Source organism: Entelurus aequoreus, linkage group LG26 (assembly GCF_033978785.1).
Source record: "Entelurus aequoreus isolate RoL-2023_Sb linkage group LG26, RoL_Eaeq_v1.1, whole genome shotgun sequence".
Taxonomy (NCBI): Eukaryota; Metazoa; Chordata; class Actinopteri; order Syngnathiformes; family Syngnathidae; genus Entelurus; species Entelurus aequoreus.
The window spans coordinates 27,397,414-27,410,228 of record NC_084756.1 but is presented as its reverse complement, the minus strand read 5'-3'; the positions used below and the strand labels follow the sequence as shown (position 1 = coordinate 27,410,228).

General features: G+C 38.5%; 1 protein-coding gene across 1 annotated transcript in view; it reads right to left on the bottom strand.

Moving 5' to 3' along the window:
- Window positions 1-8,973, bottom strand: part of si:dkey-117n7.5 (uncharacterized protein LOC559444 homolog) — a 12,086-nt gene extending 3,113 nt beyond the window's left edge. The window contains exons 1-4 of the mRNA XM_062038285.1: window positions 8,718-8,973; window positions 8,368-8,493; window positions 8,146-8,304; window positions 658-840 (exon numbers count right to left, since the gene is read on the bottom strand). Coding sequence (XP_061894269.1) covers window positions 658-840; window positions 8,146-8,304; window positions 8,368-8,493; window positions 8,718-8,937 — 688 coding nt within the window. The 5' untranslated portion in view covers window positions 8,938-8,973. The remainder of the gene's footprint in view (window positions 1-657; window positions 841-8,145; window positions 8,305-8,367; window positions 8,494-8,717) is intronic.
- Between the last annotated feature and the right edge of the window lie 3,842 nt (window positions 8,974-12,815).

The window sequence follows — 12,815 nt, the reverse complement described above, 5'->3', positions numbered from 1 at the left end:
GAACTGAAACAATACAAAAAGAATGCCGTTGAAAGTTAATAATACTAATGCATACACTCGTAAACGTGTTAACGATCCTAGCGTCTTTAGACTACGATAGCATGTACAAATATGCATGAACACACTCCGACAGACATCACCCTTTTTGTAAGTATAAACAATTTTAGTTATAAACGTTGCTCGGCGCGATGAAAGAAGACACAAAACGAGTAGAAACGCTATGGACCGCCAGAAGACTGAACGCCGATCTACTTCCGGTAACTTGACAGCACTAAATGAAAGGACACACCTTCTCAGTGCATTTGCTTGTTTTTTTAATTCAAAAACTATTTTTTTATGGCCGACAGCGAAGAAAAATCCATAAATACGCCGCACCGTCTTGAAAGCAGCAGGGTTCAAAGTGTAGGAAAAAAGTTGCAGCTTATAGTCCGGAATATATTTTGGTAAATTCAATAAACATCCATTCAATATGGTAACGTGCAATATTTTTCTGACTTTTAGGTATGTGCATTGCACTGATTTAATTTAATTGTTAAAGTGTGATGACAATAAATAATGTATCAGATTATAAGTAAGATTCAGTCCATGTTGAGAGGTACAAACAGCACCTCTTGGTGGAAATGGCCCTCACGCGTGATGCGAGTGTGTGTTGTGTACCTCCATCACTGTCATGGCACACCTCCTCACACTCCTCCAGGTGGAGGAAGCGGTTGTCATTCCCTCCGCAGCCGCTGTAGATGAAAGGCCTGCACGCCCGAACACGGCCGTTAAAGTACCAGCGCATGGTGTAGCGCTCGCAGCCGCCCTCCTCCATTGGCAGAAAGCAGCGCTCAATAGCAGCTTCAAAAGAAGAACAAGGAAAGAGAGGACATACGTGTTTAATGTTTCTTTCTAGGAATTGCGTGGACATACAGTCGTGGTCAAAAGTGGACATACACTTGTAAAGAACATCATGTCATGGCTGTCTTGAGTTTCCAATCATTTCTACAACTCTTATTGTTTTGTGATAGAGTGATTGGAGCACATACTTGCTGGTTGGACTATATCTTTCCTGGGTGTCAGAAAAACTGGAGAGGTCCATGGATATGTTGAAGGCTCTATCACGTCTATTATGTTAGATCCACTATCCACTGGGGGGGGGGGGGGGGGGTGGGGGCAGGCCCGGCCCTAACCAATCTGGCGCCCTAGGCAAGATTTTAGGTGGAGCCCCCCCCCCACATCGGCAGTGAAGTGTATATACTCACAAGAAACCAAATAGCTTTGTCTTTGACCTTTTTTTTTACTTAAAGAAAGCAAATTAACAATCAGAATAGTTAACAAGATTAAAAAAAATATGGATAAATAAATGAATACAAAAAATAAAAAATGAATATATGAAATAAAATATTTTTTACATACATAAACACAAAATAAAACGTGTCAACAAGTTGCAGAAAATAAATTAAAAATACAATACAAATAAGGCACTGCACAGAACAAGATATATCAAACCAGTATGACTTTAACAACTATATTACAAAAAAAGGGGATCCTACAGAGTTCTCTATTTGTTCTTTTTAATATTGCATTAACTAGAATGACTTACAAATTACTGTACACCAGGGAGTACTGTAATTACCTAACATTACATTATTATTTTCCATAACAATTTAGCCCCCTCCACAATATTAACCCGACGTTAAAACAGAACTAGCTATTTATTGATTAGCAATTGCCGAATCATGTAACGTTAGCTTAATGCTAAAAAGCCAGGTTACTATCACATTCTGTAACAGACAAATAATTTCATGTAGGCTAACGTTACCTACCTGCTACCTCTGTCTTTTTCTCGTTTCTCCTCTTCTTTTCTCTTTTTTCTTCCCTGGGCACCTGACAGTTTTGGCCGTTTTGACATCTTGTGTTGATTTTTTTATGTGGTGACATCCAAAAAGAGTCATGATACGGGAAGGGAGGGGGCGCACCGTGCCGGGGGAGGGGGGGCGTAATGTTGTAACAAATAATATTTCTATTAAATAGGCTTTACTTTGCATTTTAATTAACGTGGGATTATTTTATGTATTTAGAAATAATAGTACCAACTTTTTTTTTTTTTTTCCTCCAACATTTGTGGCACTGGCGTGGCGCCCCCTGATGGACGGCGCCCTTAGCATTTGCCTTTACGGCCTGGGTGGGGGGGGGGGGTCGGTCCCCACAACTGCGGTCCCCTCCAAGGTTTCTCATTGTATCCCATTGGGTTGAGTTTTTTCTTGCCCTGATGTGGGATCTGAGCCGAGGATGTTGTTGTGGCTTGTGCAGTCCTTTGAGACACTCGTGATTTAGGGCTATATAAGTAAACTTTGATTGATTGATTGATTGATTGATTGATCACTCCATATTTCCCTGCCTGTTTTCTGTTCACTTAACAGATCCACTTTGCACACGTTTAGTAGATCAGCTTTGCTTGTGCTATCAAGTTCGCACGTGTTTTAGCACACGCAAACCTTGAGGAAATCAGACCCATAGCGTGCCATTTCCCACAGATTAAAACTGTTCCTAGGTGTCCTAATAACGTGTGTGTGTGTGTGACATGCTTCAGTCAAAAGAGGGGGATTTAACCGTCCTCTCTATTAAAAAGTCCTGTTTCGAGCAGCTGCCCCGCCCCCTCCAACAGTCAGACGTGATGTGTGGGCCCTTTGAAAAATGAGCACATCTGTCAACCTTGAAAAAAGTTCACAAGTTTGAGTTAGTGTGGCTGTACCGCACACACTGTTGTTTTGTAAACACCAATAAAAGGCTGATTTGTCATCCTGCCTTGTCAACATTCCGCCGACTTTACAATATTTTATACCGCTATCTAACAAATCTGCTACGATAATGTCGTCATATGTCTTCACTGCGGCGGCAATAAAGCTGTCGTACGTGCGCAAATCTTTCTTGTAGCTATTAAAAAAAAAATCAATCCATGGGTGCAGAGTTTTATTTTGAAGTTAATTTTGTACCGAACACTGTGTGCATGTTTGAATGCTGTCTAAGTAGACCAGTGCTTCTCAAATCAGTTCTGTTACGCCCTCCTATACATACTTGCCAACCCTCCCGATTTTTCCGGGAGACTCCCGAATTTCAGAGCCCCTCCCGAAAATCTCCCGGGGCAACCATTCTCCCGGATTTCTCCCCATTTTGACATGTGTATGCGGCTTCTACAGACACTCGTAAGTGACTGCAAGACATACTTGATCAACAGCTATACAGGTCACACGGAGGGTGGCCGTATAAACAACTTTAACACTGTTACAAATATGCGCCACACTGTGAACCCACACCAAACAAGAATGACAAACACATTTCGGGAGAACATCCGCACCGTAACACAACAGAACAAATACCCAGAATCCCTTGCAGCCCTAACTCTTCTGAGCTACAATATACACCACCGCTAGCCCCCCCCCCCCATCTCCCGAATTCGGAGGTCTCAACGTTGGCAAGTATGCTCCCATAGGAAGAAGAAAATATGTCAGACCCCTCCACTCTCATTTGTCTATAAAAGTGTTGTAAGCACACCTCTGCATAACATCATGTCCCTATTAACATTAAAGAAAACACGCCGGTCTTTTTTTAATTTATTTTTTCTCATTGTTTACCTGTATCTCACCTTTTTTGTAAGGGGCGCCGGAAGTTGCCTCCCTGTAATGTTTGTCTGATCTTGAATGGGATTGTGCTGAACATTTTAATTTCCCCTCAGGGATTAATAAAGTATTTCTGATTCTGATTCCCTCGTCTCGCACCGTAATCACAGTGATGCCAAGTGCTAAATATTCTCCGTCGTATTCTAGAATGGCAATAAAAAAAGCATGTTTCTCAAGGTCACACACACACGCCCCCCCGGCAGGAAGTAGACAGTAGTGTTGCTGTTGTTGTTTCTCGTTGCTTAGCAATGAGAAGTTGATCATTCAACACACGTCAGAATAAACAAAACCCTGTTCATAGAAATGACCTTGTAAAATAATCAATTTAATAGATCATGGATCAATATCTTTTACATTTCGCAATATTGATTCACAGGGCATAATACACTGCAAAAAGTCAGTGTTCAAAAACAAGAAAAAAAAATACAAAAATGAGGGGTATTTTACTTGAACTAAGCAAAATTATCTGCCAATAGAACAAGAAATTTCGGCTTGTCAAGACTTTCCAAAACAAGTAAAATTAGCTAACCTCAATGAACCCAAAAATACCTTAAAATAAGTATTTTCTCACTAATAACAAGTGCACTTTTCTTGGGAGAAAAAAAAATTAGACCTTTTTGCTCAATATGTTGAAAAATATTCTTAAATAAGTAAATCCTAGTGCCATTATCTTGACATAATGATATGCGCTCGGCATTTTTTCATGCTTGAAGTAAGAAATTATGACTTTAAAAAAGTACTTTTATACTTGTGAGTGTTGATGACACAACAGTTGATATTCTAGTTTCAAGTATGTTTTACTCAATATAGCTCATACAATCTCAGCAACAAGCTGTAATATCTTACTGACATCATTTAGGACCAAAACACTTAAAACAAGTAAAACATTCTAACATAAAATCTGCTTAGTGAGAAAAATTATCTCATCAGACAGAAAATAAGCAAATATCACCCTTCCTTGAGATATTTAATCTTACTTAGATTTCAGTTTTTGCAGTGTAGAAAATAAAAATGATCAAAGAATTATTAATTTGAATTAAATGTATCTGTTCTATTCTTTTAACTGTTTTAGTCCCTGTCCTGTAGGTTGTCACTTTATAGTGCCGTGCAAAGGCTTCCACACCTAGAATATCAACTGTTGTGTCATCAACACTCACAAGTAGGGTTGGGTATCGAGTATCGATTGGAACCGGGACTAACTTTCCGATTCTCCCGGAATCGTTCAAAAGTTAAAATTTCGATTCCTATTTTCGATACCAGTCCGCCGACCGGAAAAAAATATGTCCGCCGAACCGGAAGAAGAAGCCACTGAGCACCAACGAAGAAGCGCCCACCGCCGGAAGTGTTAGCATAGTCGAGCGAGTCAGTCAAGCTCAAGCATGGATAGCGGGTGTCGGCGGTCCAAAGTGTGGCTTTACTTTACAAAAAAAAAATGAAATAACCGCGAAATAACAGAGCTCCATGTCCATCAAGAAAGGAGTGGAGAGAGAGCTGCAGATGTACCAGGACGTTCCACCGATACTTATGTCTGACGACCCTGCTGCATGCTGGTGGTCCGGTGGAACCAACAAAAGACTTATCCTTTGCTGTCAGATCTCGCTTTCTCCTATTTATGCGTTCAAGATTCTTCCACACCCAGCGAACGTGTATTTTCCACAGCAGGAGACACTATCTGTCCAGAACATCCTGCCTGAGAAGGCGGATATGGTCATTTTCCTAAACAAGAACTGTCTCTGATTTTATACTGTACCTGCTGCTAATCTGGACTGGGTTTTGCAAGTTGTTTCTTATTGTTTATTTGCTTTTCTGCACCAGGTTAGCCCATCAGTGGGAGCACGGTAACATGTTTAAGTACCTGCAGCATCATACACTTGTGTGTGTAAATGTGTTTTCATGAGGTTTCCTGCAGCATCATACACTTATGTGTAAATGTGTTTTCATGAGGTTTCCTGCAGCATCATACACTTGTGTGTGTAAAGGTGTTTTCATGAGGTTTCCTGCAGCATCATACACTTATGTGTAAATGTGTTTTCATGAGGTTTCCTGCAGCATCATACACTTATGTGTAAATGTGTTTTCATGAGGTTTCCTGCAGCATCATACACTTATGTGTAAATGTGTTTTCATGAGGTTTCCTGCAGCATCATACACTTGTGTGTGTAAATGTGTTTTCATGAGGTTTCCTGCAGCATCATACACTTATGTGTAAATGTGTTTTCATGAGGTTTCCTGCAGCATCATACACTTGTGTGTGTAAATGTGTTTTCATGAGGTTTCCTGCAGCATCATACACTTATGTGTAAATGTGTTTTCATGAGGTTTCCTGCAGCATCATACACTTATGTGTAAATGTGTTTTCATGAGGTTTCCTGCAGCATCATACACTTATGTGTAAATGTGTTTCCTGAGGTTTCCTGCAGCATCATACACTTATGTGTAAATGTGTTTTCATGAGGTTTCCTGCAGCATCATACACTTATGTGTAAATGTGTTTTCATGAGGTTTCCTGCAGCATCATACACTTGTGTGTGTAAATGTGTTTTCATGAGGTTTCCTGCAACATCATACACTTGTGTGTGTAAATGTGTTTTCATGAGGTTTCCTGCAGCATCATGCACTTGTGTGTGTAAATGTGTTTTCATGAGGTTTCCTGCAGCATCATACACTTGTGTGTGTAAATGTGTTTTCATGAGGTTTCCTGCAGCATCATACACTTGTGTGTGTAAATGTGTTTTCATGAGGTTTCCTGCAGCATCATACACTTATGTGTAAATGTGTTTTCATGAGGTTTCCTGCAGCATCATACACTTGTGTGTGTAAATGTGTTTTCATGAGGTTTCCTGCAGCATCATACACTTATGTGTGTAAATGTGTTTTCATGAGGTTTCCTGCAGCATCATACACTTGTGTGTGTAAATGTGTTTTCATGAGGTTTCCTGCAGCATCATACACTTATGTGTGTAAATGTGTTTTCATGAGGTTTCCTGCAGCATCATACACTTATGTGTAAATGTGTTTTCATGAGGTTTCCTGCAGCATCATACACTTATGTGTAAATGTGTTTTCATGAGGTTTCCTGCAGCATCATACACTTATGTGTAAATGTGTTTTCATGAGGTTTCCTGCAGCATCATACACTTGTGTGTGTAAATGTGTTTTCATGAGGTTTCCTGCAGCATCATACACTTGTGTGTGTAAATGTGTTTTCATGAGGTTTCCTGCAGCATCATGCACTTGTGTGTGTAAATGTGTTTTCATGAGGTTTCCTGCAGCATCATACACTTGTGTGTGTAAATGTGTTTTCATGAGGTTTCCTGCAGCATCATACACTTGTGTGTGTAAATGTGTTTTCATGAGGTTTTCTGCAGCATCATACACTTATGTGTAAATGTGTTTTCATGAGGTTTCCTGCAGCATCATGCACTTGTGTGTGTAAATGTGTTTTCATGAGGTTTCCTGCAGCATCATACACTTGTGTGTGTAAATGTGTTTTCATGAGGTTTCCTGCAGCATCATACACTTATGTGTAAATGTGTTTTCATGAGGTTTCCTGCAGCATCATGCACTTGTGTGTGTAAATGTGTTTTCATGAGGTTTCCTGCAGCATCATACACTTGTGTGTGTAAATGTGTTTTCATGAGGTTTCCTGCAGCATCATACACTTGTGTGTGTAAATGTGTTTTCATGAGGTTTTCAAAAATAAAGCTCTCTTGAGGAAAGTGTACCCCTGGGAAAATGTATTCATAATTTATAATATTTATATTCAAGTTCATAGATTTGATATTTATATTGTAGTTGAAAACAGCCCTGTGAGGAATTTATAGTAAAGTTCATAAAAAGTTAATAGAATTAAAATTGATGGAGAATGTCAGACTATTTCATTCAGAAAGACTGTAGGTTAGCTAGCTCATTTAAAATATCCTAAACTTTTTTTTGACCCCTTAAAAGAATCGGAACCGAGAATCGGAATCGAAACAAAGAATCGGAATCGGAATCGTTCGAATTCAAACGATACCCAACCCTACTCACAAGTATAAAACTACTTTTTTAAAGTAATAATTTCTTACTTCAAGCATGAAAAATAAATCATGATGCCGAGCGCATATCAATATGTCAAGATAATGGCACTAGCATTTACTTAATTTAAGAATATTTTTGAACATATTGAGCAAAAGGTCAAAAAAAAATTTCTACCAAGAAAAGTGCACTTGGTATTAGTGAGAATATACTTATTTTAAGGTATTTTGGGGTTCATTGAGTTTAGCTAATTTTACTTGTTTTGGAAAGTCTTGGCAAGCCGAATTTTCTTGTTCTATTGGCAGATAATTTTGCTTAGTTCAAGTAAAATACCCCTCATTTATGTATTTTTTTAAATTGTTTTTGAACACTGACTTTTTGCAGTGTACATTACTAAAGGAGTCTGGGTTATGTTTTTAAGTCCAAATGTTTTCCATTAAATGTACCCCATCACAAGCTTCCCTACCTTCTCCTTGGGTCCCCCTCTTGGCCCTCACTGGTTGGGGCTTGGCTGACTTCGGTGCTGTCGTTTTGGCTGCTCCCTTACCACCGACCTTGACTTCCTTCGGTGCGTTGTTGGCTTTAACTTTGACAGGTTTCCCCGAATCCTGTTTGTCAGGCACACCTGTGGACACGCGCAGTGTGAGCACTGCAGCAGTGAGAGAGCGGCCGCCATCCTGGTATTTACCGTCAGTGCGGTTGTCGGAGGGAGGGAAGTACAGCAGCTCATCTGAGGGGTCGTCCAAGGCCTCGATGGAGTAGACGTGCTCGTAGTCGGGGTCGTTGGTGTTCATCACCACGCGCAGCTCCCGACCTGAAAGAGGAGCGGGGACGCGTTACGCATCCCAACGCCTGGTGTGAGTAGAAGTACTACTAAATGTTTTGACTAGGGCAGGAGGAGACTTCACAAAGAAAGTCCTTGACGAGAAAACCACCAATTATTCAGTCCATCATCAACCTGCCTGATGGACTGAGGGCAGGCACCAAAAGAGACACGGAGGCCGACAAACAGAGCGACACACGGACGGAAACACTCACCCTCAGCCTTCCAGGCCGCGCGTTGCTCTGGTGCGGGCCGAGCCCCGGCCACGGGCTGTGAGCCTGTGACAGGGCCTGGAGCTGAGAGAGACCGAGTAAGACCCAGAGGAGGAAACGGTTCCGCGGGTGGAAGGAGGAAAGGAAAGAGGGATGCAAAGAACAGAAGAGAAGCAAGTAAAACATTTAGAAACCCAAGGACACCACAACAATCGCCCCACATGAAAAGACAAAAAAAACATCCATCTTTTTATAGAACCCAGCTTCCACTGTGTTATGCAAGCTGCAAGTGCGTGCATTTTCAACCACTTTCTTATCATAAATAAATCATGACTAAACTGATTGATTTGGCCTCATTTTCAGCAGTCATGCATATTGATTAAGTCTTATATTTACTGTGAGGGATTCTTCTCTCTTCAGGCAAGGATTTTGTTTTCATTATGCACTGTTAACGCTTTAGGTTATTTCCAACATGCATAGAAGGTTACATTAAAATACAGGGCATGTTTAAAGTGACACAATTCCACATGTCCGAAAAGAAGTAGGGAGAAGCCGAGCTTATTGAATCCTACCCCTTTCTTTGTGTCACAGCAGAAAAGTTGGTTCACTTCTTGTGTTGAACATGTGCCAGTTTACGGCTGTGTAATCGTTAAAAGACAAGGATAAAGATGTTTGATGGTAAAGTTAACAAGTAGATATTACTTATATAGAGTTGGCAGAAAATGTTTTGATAATCAATAAGTACAGGCTATGTAGTTATTGGCTCTGCAGAGAATGTTATGTGATCACCGCCGTTTGACTGCAAGTTAGTTACTTAGCAACAGGGTTTTGTGTGAAGAAGTAATAATAATAAAATTAATAATAATAGATTTTATTTGTAAAAAGCACTTTACATTGAGTAAACAACCTCAAAGTGCTACAGTGTATTAAAAAAAATAAAAAGATAATAAAAAATGAAAATAAAATAAAAACTAGAACAGCCAAATAGCTAAAACTAGTATGCATATACTAAAAAAAGGCTTTTTTTTTTCTTTTTTTTTAAAAGAAGGCTTTTTAAGCCTTTTTTAAAAGCATTTACAGTCTGTGGTGCCCTCAGGTGGTCAGGGAGAGCGTTCCACAGACTGGGAGTGGCGGAGCAGAAAGCCCGGTCTCCCACTTCTGTCTCCTACAGAAGTGCATGTAAAATCTCAATTAATCAATGACAGAGCGCTTCGTATGACATTTGACAGTAAAAGTATTCCTAGCCCCTTCCTGCTTTGTCACTGATAAGAATATACAGTAATAGCAAATGTAACTCAACACTGTCCCCCATGGAAGGCAGCAATGATCTTGGTCTTGTAGTGCAGTAGTACTAAGTGTGACTACCGGTGTCAGAAAGTCTTGCAAATGTATGTTTTAATTATGTTGAATGTGTTATTTTGCACACAACAAATATTGAAAAATGTCTAATTTATGATTTTTTTTTAATACAAAATATGCATTAAACTAAATTCCACTTGGATTCAAAAAAGTATACAAATTGTTCCTCATTAATATTTCTTTAATTCAAATTAAATTCTGCTCCAATTTCGCCAGGCGTTGCAGTGGTTGGCAAAATAACTCACAAAGTTATGGGCAGGTTTTTGTGAAAATTTCAGGAAATGAGGTAAGGAACAAGTGATTCAATTTTGGGGTTGATCTTGATCGTTCCTATTATGTTAGCTTACATTTACGTTTCAATGCTAAACCTATCTGCAAGCATACCCACCTCCACCCACAGAGACAAAGAGTGGATGACTACGTTTCTCTCATCCCGCTATAGATAGCTAAAAAAGTTATAAGCGGAATTCGATTCAAATTTCAGGAAATGTTAGAAATGGGATAAGGAACAAGTGATTAGGTTTTGCGGCCGATCCGAATCACCGTGGAGATTCAGATTTTTTATATCGGAAGTCTGAGCTCTCTGACTATTTTTCTAACTGAATACGTAAGAGGGAGGATAGTTAGGAATTTTAACAGACAACAACAATGTACTCATTTATAATGTGGACATACAATAAAGGTGATGCTGATGCAATGGAGTTGCACACCCACCACAAAATAAACATATTACTATAAAACTGAGCATTATGATAAAGGTAGATTTTTGTGGTGCAGCTCTTGCAGTGGATCTGAATACAATTGTGCAGGTGTACTTAATGTTGTTGACTCATTACTTTGCATCACTTTGAAAACATGTTGTTGTATTGGCAGGAAAACAAAAAAAAAAGTTGTTTGTGCAGTTTTACATCATTATTGGTAAGATTATTATATGCCATCAGGATTTATTGCAACACATTGTCCTATGCATGTATTTTCTGTTTGAATTTTTAGTCGAAACGTGTTGTCATAAATGTGTAAATGTACTTTTGATGTCAAACAGGTTGACGAAGCGGTAAGACGTGTAGATCGCCGATACTCTATTTGTGTCTTCATCTACTTGCATATTGGAACGCATGAAAAAATGTAAAAGGTGTCCAATGGTTGAACTGTGAATCTCTGGGCAACACACGATTCCATCTCAATTCTCGATTCAAAACTAATCTTAATTAAAATCAATACTTTTTTAATAACACTGTGTGCCAGTTGTATGATGAACTACATTCCTCCATAAAATAAACAGCTCTGATAAATGTTTATATTACTTCAAAGAAAACTGTATCTGTTTAATACAATTCCACCCAAAACAATTAATAAAGACAAATACAAATAAGGCAGCAATAGAAGTATCCTACACTAAATGAACAAATTAAAAAGATGGTTTGACAAAAAGAGACTATCTTTGAATCTCAGTAAAACTAAAATAATGTTATTTGGTAACCGTAGAAGAGAAAGTCAAACACAAATACAAATAGAGGGAGTAGATATTGAAAGGGTAAAAGAAAACACATTTGTGGGTGTAATAATAGATGATAAAATGAACTGGAAGTCTCATGCAATAAATATACAACATAAAGTAGCAATAAACACGTCAATAATGAATAAAGCAAAACATGTTCTAGATCAAAAATCACCTCATATTCTCTACTGCTCGCTAGTGTTATCGTATCTGAGTTATTGTGTAGAAATATGGGGAAACAACGACAAATGTGCGCTTCATTCACTAACTAATAATACATAATGTTGGCTATAGAGAACATACAAACCCTTTATTCATGAAATCACAAATATTGAAATTCAACGATTTGGTGCATTTGCAAACAGCTAAAATGATGTATTAAGCAAACTATAACCTGCTACCCAAGAATATACAACAATTCTTCTCAACAAAAGAAGAGAAATATAACCTTAAAAGAAAATCTATTTTAAACATTTGTATGCTCGTACAACATTTAAAACCTTTAGCATATCTGTAGGTTGAATTGAATTATGGAATGGATTAAGCAAAGAAATGAAACAAAGCAGCAATATGATTCAATTTAAGAGACTGTTCAAACTACAAGTGTTCACAAATTACACAGAACAAGAATTATGATGAACATCTTGAACCCTTTTTTTCTTTCGAGATAAAGATTGTGTGTGTTACTTATTTATTATTTATTTATTTCACTGTTCTGTTACAAAGAACAAGGAAGTGGAATAAAAATTGCTATGGTAGGAAAAGGGTTAGGATTGAATAAACTCTGCTTCTTCCTACTCCTTTTCAGACGTGCAGTAATGAAACAACTGGAAATATGTGATAAATTACATTGTATCATATGCACGTTCGAAATAAACTGAAACTGAACTTAACTGAACTGAACACTTTTCTTTTCTAAAGTAAATCTGCACAACAAATATTGGCATCTACATCAACAATATCATTTGCCCGAGTGGCTGGACAGGAGAGATTAAATAAATGATTGTTTTAATTTTTTTTTGACTCGATTAAAAATTGTTACAAATAAGAATCGTGATTCTATGGTAAATTGAATTGTTTTACACCCCTTTCCGATGGGATACAATTGGGTTATATACAGCAGTGTTTTTCAACCACTGTGCCGTGGCACACTAGTGTGCCATGAGATACAGTCTGGTGTGCCGTGGGAGATTATCTAATTTCACCTATTTCGGTTAAAAATATTTTTTGCAAACCAGTAATTA